A 13,104-nucleotide genomic window follows, 5' to 3' on the forward strand; every position below is an offset into this window, starting at 1 on the left:
ATTGGATAGCTGTGCTTTTTCCTTGCTGCCCTCTCCTCCTCTCCTGCCTGCCAGAGTGCTGTTACTGTACATAACCCCCCTTTTGGTTGGATTATCTGAGGAACTGCAGCACGAGCAGAGATTCCTTGCTTTTTTTCCCCCCACTAAAATATTCCCTTTTGCGCCGGATCTCGTTTCCTTCACTGCTGGTAGCAGTTGTCTCTCTTCCAGTCCCTCACTCCTGAAACCACTGGCAGTTTTATGTGGATGCCCATCGTTTTTTCCTGGATATCTTCTCTTTTAACACGAGACTAACAATGGTGATTTTCAGTGTTAAACCTTCTTCTTTCCCTGCTTTTCTTATGGTTTCCTCTTGCCAGGTTCAGTTTGCAGCCTAGGAAAATACCCAATTACCTTATTTTGTTGGAAGAGCCGATTCCCCAGATTGTTCATAGAATATTGTATTTTTAGGGGAGATTAATTTTTTATAGCCACTAAACTATACTCATTATTTTTGTACGTTTGCAACTTGGGGACAATTTTCCGAGCCGTGTCGCGGAGGGAGCGTTTATTGTCGTGGCTGTTGGACTGCTTGGGAATGCTGTGGTTGTGTGGTGTAGAGGCACGTGCCCTGGTGTGCACTGGGAGAGAGAGAAGGATGCAATAACAAGGTTTCAATAAAAACCAACGAGGTTTCAGTAAAAATGAACGAGGCTTCAGTCAAAGGCCATTTTTGAAGGCAAAAAAAAAAAACAAAACAAAAAAAGAAATTAATTCCGAGAGCGACACTAACCTTTCCTCCTCCTTGAGAAACCTGAAATGTGTGGGAGAAAACGCAGTGTAAAGTATAAAATGCAAGGAGAGAACCCTTACTGTGAGCTAACTGTGCCAATACTGCTTCAGTTTGTAGTCACTGATGGAGATTTCAGTTCCAAAAGAAAACAGCTTTTGATCAAAAAAGAATAAGATGAATGTCTGAAAATCCGCACCGTGTTTATTTGAGAGTTGTAAATAATGTATACAGATGGTTGTATGTGATGGGGCAAAATATTTAAATCCTAGGGGTTTTTTGTTTTTGTTTTTTTTCAATAAGAAACTGAAGGCTGTTTATAAGAGAAAATAAATAGCTATGTTTGACCATGACTGTCTTCTTTATTTCCTTCTTGGACTTGCTCCTCAATGGTCTCCTACTTGTAAATAGATTTTTCCCCCCCCCTCCCCTGTATATTGGAAACATCTGACCAGGACACACCAAAGGATGTTGGGTGCCACAGGAGGCGCGGACTCCACTTCTGGCCCTGCCCAGCAGCACAGGTGACTTTTTTTTTTTTTTTTTTTTTTTTTTTGGCTTTTCTTTCTCCCAAGAGCCTCCGGTGACCCCCAGCAGCTGGAGCACTCCAGATTTCCTGCCCTCCCACCCACCGGGGGTTCTGGAGTGCCCTGCCCCGTGGCAAGTTGCTCACACACCTGGCTGGAGGGCAGTTTGGAACAAGGTGGTTGAAAATCTGGCTTTTATTTGAAGTTTTTACACAAATCTGGAGCCATAACTGCCTCGCTGGGGGTGCCCGTCCTCTGTGGCTCAGGATTTTCCCCCGTTTAACTTGGTTCTCCTTGGCTTCGGTGTCTGTTTGGGAGGTTTCAGGGTTTCATGGGATCCCACGCTGGTTTGCCTTGGAAGAGACCTTAATGCCCATCCCATTCCAAGGGCAGGGACAGCTCCCAGCGTTGCTCCAAGCCCTGTCCAACCTGGCCTTGGACACTTCCAGGGATCCAGGGGCAGCCACAGCTTCTCGGGACACCCTGTGCCAGGGCCTGCCCGCCCTCCCAGGGAACAATTCCTTCGCGAAGTAAAGAATTCCAGCCTAAAGCAAAGAACTCCTTCCCAAAGCTAAGAACCTCTTCCCAATTATTTTCACTAACAGCCCTCTCAATTCAAGTGCCGCCGATCTCCTTGAAAGCCAGCTCTCGTGCCGGTGCCAGGCCATTCCCGGAGGAGATTTTAAAGCAGTCGGGGGATGGGGGGTGGCTTTGTCCCCTTTTTCCCGTTCCCTTTGTCCCCTTTTTCCCGTTCCCTTTGTCCCCTTTTTCCCGTTCCCTTTGTCCCGCGGGGCAGCGCCGGCAGCGGGAGCGCCTCCCGCCGCCATCGATGCGCTCCGCGCGCCGCTGCCCTCGCCTGCGGCGGCGGCGGCCGCGGCCGAGGCGCGAGGCGGTGACGTCAGCGGCCGCCCCGGCGGGCCCGCCGCCGTCGCGCGCCAAATTTGAAGGCGGGGCCGGGCTCGCGCTCCCCCTCAGGTCGGGGCTCGCGCCCGCGCCCCCCACCCCCCCCCCTCCCTCAGGAGCCCCCCCCGGGCCGCCATGGCCACCCCGCCCAAGCGCAGCAGGCCCGAAGGCCGCCTCAGGAAGGTCGCCGTGGAGGGCAACATCGGTGAGTCGGCGTCTCTGTCCTCCGCGGGGAAAGGGATGGGCAACGGGGAGCTGGCGGCGGCTGGAGGGAGAGGCGGCTTCCGCGGCGCTCGGTGCTTTCGGCCCCGGTGTCTGGGGGAGGCACAGCCCTGCGGACTCTTCGCTGCCTGCCTGCCTCCTTCCTGTGTTTTTTCTTTTCTTTCCTCCCTTCTGCTTCTTCCTTACTTCTTCCCTTCCATCCCTCTTTGCCCTTTTCCCCTCTTTTCTCCCCCTTTACCTTGTGTGAGGGCTCCTTCCACTACGGCAGAGCGGGGCGACAGGGATGCTTCCACAAGATTTTCCTGGCCGTTTCCCTCCGCAAAAGGCTTTTAGTCAGGTCAGGAGGCACAAACAAAAGCCAATTCATAACGTCAGAGACTCTACCCTGACACCGTAAAAATTATGAGGTTTGGGAGGAAAAAAAAAAAAGCTTTCTGTTACAGTTTTTAACTGATTTACCTGTTTGGTGTGGAAGTCTGGGATAAGCTTTTCCCCACGTCTTTCCCGTTTGTGGTGTAAAGCACCCAGAATCACGGAATTTCCCGAGTTAGGAGGGATCCATAAGGATCTCTGAGTCCCACTCCTGGCTCTGCACAGCACACCTCAAAACATCACCAGGTGCCTATTGTCAAACCTGTTTAAATTCAGATGAACAAAAACCCTGTTGCTCCGTTAACTGAGCTGGCTCATGTGTGGGAGGGTGTGGGAGGGTGCTTTATGGGGGTGGCAGTTCAACACTAGAAATAACACTGCTGTGGGTGGTTTCTCGCTGACGTTGTTCCTGGATGCTTTTCCTACAGCTGCAGGGAAATCCACCTTTGTGAATATTCTGAAACAAGCCAGTGAGGAGTGGGAAGTGGTTCCCGAGCCTGTAGCTAGATGGTGCAATGTCCAGCAAAGCTCTGGAGACGACTGTGAGGTAAAAGAGGGGGAAAAAGATGTCAAATGTACCTCTGATTTCAGCATACCAGTATATCCAACTGACTGGGTATTTTTCAGCCTCTGTGTGGTAGCAACACTTCTTGCTGATTGCTTTCACAGTGTCTTGAGTTCCTCTTTTCCAGTCTGTTGGGTCTATTATGGAATAAATATTCAACATCAGATGTAATTTCTGAAAGTGGTAAAGAGTTACTTGTACCCCTGTGAACTAAGCGGGTGAGTGCAGAGGCTTGTTCCTGTGCCGTGAAAAGTGTGCTCTGAAATGTCTTAGGAAACTGAGAGCTGCTGCTCACTTGGTGTTAGTGGTGGGATTTCTTTTCCCCAGCTGCCTGTAAATCCATTGGCAATCCAGCCGCTGCTTTCCGTGCCAGGTGGCATTTGAGGGCCTGGAGATCTTTGTTAGACCTGGCAGAAAGCACGGTGCGTTTTGGTTGGCTCGGTGTCAAACTGAACGGGCACGCGTTGCTCCTGGCTTCTCCTCAGCTGCGTTTTCCCGGGGTCAGGCAGTGTGCTCCTTTTCCCCTGGGCCCAGGAGCTGACCACGTCGCAGAGGAGCGGCGGGAACGTGCTGCGGATGATGTACGAGAAGCCGGAGCGCTGGGCCTTCACCTTCCAGACGTACGCCTGCCTCAGCAGGATCCGGGCTCAGCTCGGCGCCCTGGACCGCACGCTCGGGGACGCGCAGAACCCCGTGGTGTTCTTCGAGCGCTCCGTCTACAGCGACAGGTGGGAGCCCTCGAGGGGGCAGGGGAAGCTTCTCCCAGGTCAAATCGTGTGGGCTTGGAAGGGAGCTCTGCAGTGCAGGGTCACCTTGAGCAGGTGGCAGAGGAGTGCGTCCAGGTGGTTGAAATGCTTCCAGAGGGAGACTCTGTGACCTCCCTGAGCAGCTGTGCCGGCGCTTGGCCACCCTCCTGGAAAGAAGTTCTTCCTCGTGTTGAGGCGGAACTTCTTGTGCTTTAGTTTATGGCCAACAGGAAAATGTTCAAATAAATGCCCCATCCTGTGTTTCTGGATTCAGAAGGTGAGACCTGATAATTGAATTCCACCCCTTAATCCTTAGGTGTTCCCCCTGTTGCAATATATTGCGTGAATTAACATGTTTTAATTTATTGTAAGTAAATGACCCGGTGTACAAGCCAGCTGTGTTCTGTGGGTCATTCCTGCTCACCTGAGCTGCAAATGTTGGTGGTCTTCATGCACACAGCTCCAGGAGGAGAGTACTAGCTGCTTATTTCACTCCAGGAGATGGTCAGAGATGCTGCAGTGTTACCACTCAGCTTCTTCTCTAGTCACTGTGTTTGGGGCAATCCGAGGGATTCCTGTGTCCGAGAGAAGTTTTGTTTCCATCGCTTCAATGTCCACAGGTACATCTTTGCTGCTAATTTATACGAGTCTGACTGCATGAACGAGACCGAGTGGACAATTTACCAGGACTGGCACGACTGGATGAATAAACAGTTTGGCTCGAGGCTGGCTCTGGATGGGATCATTTATCTCCGAGCCACTCCTGAGGTGAGGAGTATGAATGTGACAGCACCAAAAACAAGTCCGTGTTCTGGGCCTGCGCTCAGAACAGCTCAGGTTGCGCTGTTCCCCTGAAGGCTGCAGTACTTGAGCTGTGACTAGGTCTGGAAGTACTTAAGAAAAAAGTTATTTCAAATGTAGACTGTGTGTATTAAAGAGAGCGGTGATGGTAATGATTTTCTCATTTTAAAAACAGAATACGTGAGAACAGTAAACCAGAAAATACCGCTGGAATAAAGCAAGTGACTGCAGGAAAATACAGAATACCTCTAGGAATAGCTGTTATATGGGGAATATAGCTGTCCAAGGAATGGATACAACCGTTTCCAGTGATGGTAGAGCTGATGTGGGGGTGCTCTGTGAAGCCCCCACACCTGGGGCGCTGGAGCTAAGCCAGGTGAAAGCACGCCCTGTATGCGAGGCCTTAGGACCGTGCTTTTATCTTGGGCCATCTAATACTTGTTTAAAAGGAGAGAACAGAATGATGCCTCCTTTGAGTGTGAAACTTGCTTGAACAAGAGAAAAACATGAGGTTCAAAGAGCTCTAATGAAGTCACAGATCACTTTGATATTTCCTTGCTTCCAGCTTCCATTCAGTTTTGTTACGGTTGTAAAAAACTGTGGAATGTAACACACTGGAGTAACTCTGAGGGCTTTTTGGTTTTGTATTTAAGAAAATAATGTATATTTAAATTGCAAAGTACAACACTTAAACAATTTGGCTTGTTGTTGAGGCTTTAGGTGTGCTCAGGATGGGAACAAATGATTTTAAACATTTAACCAAATGTTTTTAAATTTTAAATTTTAAATTTGGATATTTCTGTGCTCTTGGCATGCAATACAGCAATTTACTTATTATTTTTTACTATCTTTTGCCTTTAGAAATGCTTGAATAGGATTTACTTGCGTGGAAGAGATGAGGAACAAGAAATCCCCATTGAATATCTGGAGAAGCTTCACTACAAACATGAAAGTTGGCTCCAGCACAGGACACTGCGGTAGGGTTTGTGGGGAGGTTCTTTGAGGATGGATAAATCTTTGTAAGGATGTTCTGTGGGGCTTTTTTTACCAGTGAAACCTCAGCTTTTCTTGTGATATGTAAATCTGAACTGCAGGCACGTTTCTGTCAGTGTTTCCTTAGTAGTAGTGTCTTCCCAGCACGTTCATTATTGCTGGAATGACAAGTTCTCTTCACACAGAGCTCTGAGCAGCAGAGGCTTCAGATTTAACACACAGTGTGCTGTTACTCCATTCGGTGCTGGGGGAGCAGAATGTCTGGGAATCACTGGTGTGACCCCAGAGCCATGCTGTAAATTCAGAATTCCTGGCTGTAATTTATAGATGCTGTTATTCTTGTGGGATTCTTAACACTAAAAATGCTGACAGGGATTTGACTGCTCTCTGCTTTATTTCCAGCTACTAATACTTGCTTTGTTCCTCTCCCGATACAGAACAAATTTTGACTATCTTCAGGAAATTCCGATTTTAACGCTCGATGTTAATGAAGACTTCAAAGGCAAAAAGGATAGATATGATCACATGATCGAAAAGGTAAAATTTCACAAGCAGTACAAACTGATGATTCACGTTGCTCTGGAAATACACTTTACACTCTAATCATGCTTCTAAAGTATGTAAGTCACAGAGTTCCATTCAGGGAATGAACAGTTTTACACGCTATGGCAATGCATATTTTAAAGCTAGGCCAAGCTTTTATCATTTAACTGCTCAGGTGTTTGGTACTTGAATCCCAGTGGGAGTCACTTGACTTTGATCTGAGTAGCTGCAGTGACTTACAGACCTCAGCAGTGGTTTGCACATGTTTTTCCATTCTTCAGAAATCAAGTGTTCCTTCACAAGAAAAGCAGCTTTGTCCTTTGATCTCCATTGATCCACCTAGGAGTGGAAGTGTTCACCTGATTAAAACCAGTCTTGCTGGCTGAGCTAGTTAGTCGATGGAATGACCGGAGATGGCAGCTGTGGAGGGAACATGCTTCCCATCTGCACAAGATGAGATAAGGCCAAGCTTAGCAACTTTGTATGGATTTTGTAGGAGTTTTCTCTGGAGTATCTATCAGGTTATCTGGCAACAGCCTATGCCCTATGTTGGCCCTAATTTTTGGCATTTCCTAAATGGAGCCAGTGAAGAGGTATACTTGATGAGGCTGGGTACATTGTGCTGTGTGAGGACCCAGACCCTGTGTTCTTTCTTCTTCCCTCTGTTGTGATGCTCATCATGAAACTGGGCCTGCTGTGTAAATCCTTAGAGAGTTTTCCATGCAGGATTACTGGTGCTACTCTCTGAAGTAGAGATTGGCTTTCTCGTGGTGCCTTTCAAGTTAGTCTTGGCACGGTTACGTGTTCCCTTCTCTACAGGAAGGGATTTGACCTCTTCTTTTTTTCCCCACCTCTTCGAGCCCTGACCTGGGAAGGGAAGGGTCACAATTGGAGAGTGTGATCCAAGATCTGTTTCCATTTCACATCAAGAATTTGGACAAAGAGTTTACAGATGGGCTCTGTGTAGGAGAGCCTTTGCCAAAAGAATAGCATCATATCCTGTAAAAAATGGTTCCTTTTGTGGAGTAGCCTGGCTTGAGTGGACAGAGGAAAATGCTCCCAGTTCAGGCTGTATCACAGCCCAGTTCCAAGGATGTTCCTGAAACTTAAAGGCAGGCATTGTGAGCTTGGCACTGATCTCCAGTATTGGATTTTCTCCGAGCCGTGTGGTTTTGGTAGGCATTGCTTCATTATTTCTTTGCCAGCCTCAGGTTCCGAGGGACATCCTGGTTAGGTGCCCTGGGTTGTTCAGCAGCGTTAAATCCGGCTGGTGTGCGGGCAGTGGGCGTGACTCCGTGGTTTCCAAATGACAGCTCTTTTGAGGTGGCCATTATCCTCCTCCTGTCTGGGTGACACCTGCTTGTAATGCAGTCCTTTGTGACAGAGGGCTCTAGTTCAGGACCGCAGGAGGGCTGAGCATCATTCCATCGTGTCTCTCCCTGCATCTGCTAAATTACAGGTACCATGTCTGGAAATGTTCTTGATGCACAGGTAATGGCACGGCCAAGCCAGAGCTGCTTTTTCCCTGTTTCTTTAGGTTGTAGCAAAGCATAAAGCAGAGGAGAGGTAAATATACTTGCTGCCTATTTTTGTTGATAAACACTTAGTGTGATTGACAATATTTGTTTCTCTTTGCAGGTCAAGGAATTTTTGAGCATGTTGTAATCCTCTTTGAAGCGCAGACAGAGTCAAACCATTCCAAACTTCTGTGTGGTCCAAGTGCAGCTTTTTCCTTCTTTTATAGGAGGCCTCTGGAGAGGCACGACTCGGTCCTGGTGATTTGGTTGTGAGGAACAAATAAACTTAGTGAATAGGGGAATTATTAAATAAATCGGTACGTCTGTTCAGTATTATGTGAAGTGACATGCACAGATTCTGAAGAGACAAGGATTCTGAGTATTGCCAAATGATTTGCCAGTTTTTGATCAGACCAATTAATTCTAGAGTATTTTGTAGGTGTTTTTAATTTATTTTGTGCCCAACTGCTATTTAATTTTGAAGAAGGTAGCTGGTTTTTGGATATCTTCATTGGTTTTTTTAGCTGCATGGATTTGTAATGGATGTTTTCTTGTTCCCAGGAAGTAAAAGGTAAAAACCATTTTTGCTGCTGAGGGCATTTTATTATAACCAAATAAGGCAAATTATATAATAATTAATTATTTTAAATTTTATGGTTTAAGGTACACAAAAATGTTTTCTGATGCTTTTCATAGAAGAAGTTCTTTGTAGAATACACTGAATTAAATCTAAATGTGACTGAAATTCTGTATATAGCAAGTGAATTTTTATATCTGTTTCTGTTATGCACTGCAAACCAGGATATTCTAGACTTTTTGTTACCTAGCACGTTTGGGGTTTTTTGACCAATTTTTTTTAGCTTTTCCAGGAACAGTGCTCTGTTTGTTGCTGGTCACTCCTTCTGGAGTTTGCTTGCTAGGCACTGCCCTGGGCAGAAGGGCATTTTGTAAATGGCCTCCATCTATAAATGACATGTTGCTAAACCATCCCATAATTGCATTAGGGATGTGAGAGGTGGCTTCCTGCCTTTGTTCCAGCTGCTCCATGTGTTCACTGAGCCTTCTGGGTGCTTATCCCAGATCCTACAGTATTGGAAGTAGGTTTTTCAGTCTCACCTGCTTGGAGTAAGAAGTGGAGACCTGTGTGGAGTAGCTGCTGCCTGAGCCTCTTGTTCCAGGTGCAGAAAACAAACTTCAGGCTACCCATCTCAAGTGCTGGGTTTTATGAGCTGCCTTGTTCTACTTTAAGCACTTCTGAGTGCACAGTCGGCTTTTGAAGGCACAATTTTATTGTAAAGCTTTTTATTGTCTACCGTGGTGCTTCTGCTACCTGCCTGTTGGAAATGAGATTTCTTCCTTTATGGCTGAAGTTGTGCTGGCATTCCCTAACCATTGGCTGAAAAATAAAAGTGGTTGGAAAGACTTCTTAGTGCTTAATAGTGTTGGCTTCTTGTCTCATAAAAGAAGTAATATTGTGGATTGCTGATATGTAATACTGGTACTGTAGGTGTATTTGGTGAAAAAAAATTCTCAAAGATTTCTGAGAAAGTGACTTCATTTTTTTTTTTTTTTTCGTGTGTGGGAAATTGACTGATGGGGCAGAGACACAGGATTGCATCAAGTGCATCGTGTGTGTGACAGTGCTCAGTACAAGAGTGTTGTATAATATTTATGTTGTAGGGAGAGTAGCAGTAGTCTGGCAGAAAATCTTGTGCAGTACTTGAAGGTTGCACAGGAAAAGGAAAGATTTTAAGATCTTTGCTCCAGAAAGGAAGTGAGGTGGAATGGATGAAGATTCAGTTCAGATTTACTTGAAACACATAGTACAAGCTTTTAAAGCATTCTTGGCAAGAGTCTGAACAGTAACAACTTATTTTGACTAACAGTGCAATTATTTCTACAGTTTCAGCTGTCAAAATTGTGGATTTAATTACAGGAATTGGAATGACAGTGCTCGTTGCAAGGAAGTAAACATGTCCGAGTTCTAATAAAGACTTCTTTTGAAACCCATCACAGAGAGCACACAGAAATTCTGTGGCAGGTTATCTGCAGCCCGTTCCAGAAAGCTTTACAAAATCTCTGCCTGCCAAGTTTGGGTTGGAAGGAGCAAAGTCATGACCAATTATAAGAACGTTTTTAATTGCTGCGGAGAAAAAAAACAATACCAAACCCCAAACACACACCCCACTGGCCCCCAAGCTCCTGGGGGATCTGAAAGTGGCTGGCCTGGAGCACACGAAGCTGCAGTTATTTGTATGTGGGACAGACAGCAGCAGAGATGGCCTGAGACTGGTCTGCCTGTGCTTCGGCTTAGACCTCAGCTCCAGCAGTACCTCAGCCTTCCAAACCTGTCAGTATTTCCTTTGCTTACATCTACTCCCAGGCTACCACAAACCAGGATTGTTGTGTTGGCTTTTGCCTTTTAGAGATGTGAAAAGTTTCTGAACTGGTGTCTGCTGTTTGGTGAGGATTGTTTTTCAGCCTTTGGACGTTGTGTCCCTTTCTCTTCCCTTGGGTAAGAGATACTCTGATGGAATTGCCTAGGAATGCTTGCTTGTTTTAATCAAGAGTTATCATGATCAGGAAACAAAATTGGGATGCTGGTTTTTTTTTTTTCCAGTCAGAAAGATTGAAGTCCTGATTAGTAGAGTTTTAATTGTGATACAAGTAGCCGTGTGAGCAATGGTCTTAATATTGCCTCATTTTATTCTCAGTCCTTGTGGCTGTTTTCTGTATAGTGGATTTTAAATTCTCTTCTAAGTTTATTTAAGTTCATCTCATCTCTAAATGCTTCTTAAAATAGCTACCAGTTTTGTAGGTAGAAGCTAATTTTCTATAATTTGGTGCCAGTTACTTACTAGTATTGTTTTCTGTTTATTTAAGCAAACTTTGTAATAACAGAATTGTATATAAAAATGGTAAGTATTGAATTGATTCTGTTCTTTTTCTAGTAATTAGGTACTCAAGAATCTCTTAGTGAAATAAAAATAACCCAGGAGAAACTCACAGTGGACCGTTATGTGTAGACCAGAGAAGTCTGTATGCAGCAGTAATGAGGTATATCTTAGGAAAACACAGTGTGCAAGTGCTCTTGCCATGAGGTTTCAGCATAGCCAAGTGTATGGGCCACCAGGTGGTTTTTTCCTGCTCCTGTTTAGAATCTCTGCGTGACTGTGAGTAAATAAATCACTTTTAGTTTCACTCTTTTTGTTTTTAAAATATTGATGTCTCCCATACCTTCAGGATCCTGGGAAGAGGCATTAGTTAAAACTGATGTGTTGTTTCGTAGGTCTGAAGTGTGCTGTTAAATAATGGAAAAGGAAGGCAGCCCTGGTTTTAGGTTTTGCTCTGCAATGCTCTGATGCCATTGGCTCAGATTCATGGCCAATGGAAGTTATTTATTTGTTTTAAAAGATATTAAAAGCCATCGGTGCAACATTAGCTGTGTTAGAGCTGTAACCGTTTGTGAGGAAAAGAAATTTAGGAGAAGTTTCGTCTTGAAATACAAACTGATGGCAAAACTGTGCTGCAGTCCCTGTAGCCTATTGATAAAGGGGAGAAGTCAGTCCAGGAATCTGCCACTGGAGGTCATTGTGTCTCAGTCCCCGGGCCGGCTGCAAGAGGAGCATTAGGGCTTTAACAGTGAATGGCTGTGGGAAAGGTAAAGAAGGAAGAGGTCTCTTCCTCGCTCAGCCAGAGGATAAATAGTGCACGGAATGAGATAGATCTTGCTCTCCTGGAGGAGGGAGTGGAATAGAGCAAACCCCGCTGGATTAAGTGAATGGCTAGAAAAGGCTGAGCTAATGGCAGGGGTTTGGTCACCAGAAGGCCTTCCGTGCAGCCACCAGCTGCTTACGTGCTGGGAGTGAACATTAGCACATGGATAGCACTAATCCCCCTGGGTCTGAGCCATGGCTGCCTTCAGGGCTGAGCTCTCACCCACACACAGCCCCCAGCAGGGCTGATGCTGGCAGCCTGCTGCCAAGTGAAACACCTAGCAGCTCTACTAACTGAGGCTATGCACAGTTCTTACTGTGCCAAAGCAGCCTGAACTGGGAATGCATCTCCGGAATGCCGATTGAAATCCAGCAGTGACAAGAAGTGTGGATTCCGCACTGGGAGTAAGCAGTGCAGGAATTTATTTTACCTTAGGTAGGTATAATGGAATGCTCAGAGCCCAAACTGGAGGCTCTTGAGTGCAGGTGACTTTTCTTGGGTCCGAGTTTCGGTTTATGGGTATAGAGAATATGAGAGCAGCATGAATAAGACTACAGTGCATGCTAAATGAGATTGCAGGCTACTGCTAATTTCTTGGATTTGTGCTGACTGCTCTTCCCAATGTCCTGGGCAGGCTGGACATGCCATATATGATCTCCAGGAAGTCAAGGTTGTCCATCTTGCACCATGGATGTTTGCTGGCTCGTATTACTGCCCGGCTAGGAAAAAAGCTGTTGGTTTCTGGGAGTTATTTACAAAAATGTTGCCACTGCAGCTCTTCCAGAGGACATCCTGTGCTTTCTCCTATCCTGTATTTTGTGCTTTTTCTCTCCAATTTCCTTCTAAATTGTTGTGACTTGTCTTTTAATAGCTGCTAGAAACATGATCTCATACAAGTTGTAACAGACAAATTAAAGCCAGTGTTTCACTCGGACACAGCCTTCTTGAGCATGTGGCTTCTGCCCTGCTCCACTCAGCTGTCTTTGGTTTTCTAGTCCTCTTCTTTGAGTAGTTCTGCTGAATTAACGCACGTGCTTGCCGGGGCTTTTCCTACCTCCTCCTGGTTTCAGCACCAGCTATGGATGTATGCTGACTGTGTGCTCTTTTCTCATCATTCCCTTCAGATTTGCCTCCGCTGCTTTGATGCAGCCATAGCTGTTCTCTGCTGAGCCTCCACCACACCTTTGGAGCTGTCCTCGCTGCGGCTCATGGCCTTTACCCCGAGCCCTCTGTGCAGAACAGTGGCCTCAGGTCATTGACTGACATTGTTGGTCAGTCACCTGTGTCCTGTCTGTGCTGCACCTCGTGAGGAGAACACACTCAGTCAAAAAGGGCTTGGCTTTTTAAGTCTCATTCCTGATCTGCAGTGCTGCTGCTTTCCCGAGGGTTTCCTGCAATGGTCCAGCGTAGTCGTGTAGGTATTCCAGCT

General features: G+C 46.1%; 1 protein-coding gene and 1 long non-coding RNA gene across 2 annotated transcripts; one reads left to right on the forward strand and one right to left on the reverse strand.

Annotated features, from left to right (window-relative positions):
• Positions 1 to 1,480: 1,480 nt before the first annotated feature.
• Positions 1,481 to 3,047, reverse strand: LOC128787571 (uncharacterized). The gene is made up of 3 exons (XR_008430742.1): positions 2,881 to 3,047; positions 2,660 to 2,747; positions 1,481 to 1,649 (listed from the first exon to the last, which is right to left on the reverse strand). It is a non-coding gene; the product is annotated as an uncharacterized LOC128787571 (long non-coding RNA).
• DCK (deoxycytidine kinase) lies at positions 2,234 to 9,380 on the forward strand. The gene is made up of 7 exons (XM_053941822.1): positions 2,234 to 2,404; positions 3,222 to 3,340; positions 3,893 to 4,086; positions 4,725 to 4,872; positions 5,767 to 5,882; positions 6,336 to 6,435; positions 8,080 to 9,380. Exons 1-7 carry the CDS (start codon positions 2,335 to 2,337, stop codon positions 8,104 to 8,106), a joined length of 774 nt encoding a protein of 257 aa, XP_053797797.1. The 5' UTR covers positions 2,234 to 2,334; the 3' UTR covers positions 8,107 to 9,380.
• Positions 9,381 to 13,104: the final 3,724 nt, after the last annotated feature.

This window comes from Vidua chalybeata, chromosome 4 (assembly GCF_026979565.1).
Source record: "Vidua chalybeata isolate OUT-0048 chromosome 4, bVidCha1 merged haplotype, whole genome shotgun sequence".
Lineage (NCBI taxonomy): Eukaryota > Metazoa > Chordata > Aves > Passeriformes > Viduidae > Vidua > Vidua chalybeata.

Coding starts and splice junctions, on each gene's coding strand:
- DCK (XM_053941822.1), top strand. CDS start 2,335: ATGGCCACCCCGCCCAAGCGCAGCAGGCCCGAAGGCCGCCTCAGGAAG. Junction 4,087..4,724: donor CGCTCCGTCTACAGCGACAG/GTGGGAGCCCTC, acceptor CAATGTCCACAG/GTACATCTTTGCTGCTAATT. Junction 5,883..6,335: donor CTCCAGCACAGGACACTGCG/GTAGGGTTTGTG, acceptor CTCCCGATACAG/AACAAATTTTGACTATCTTC.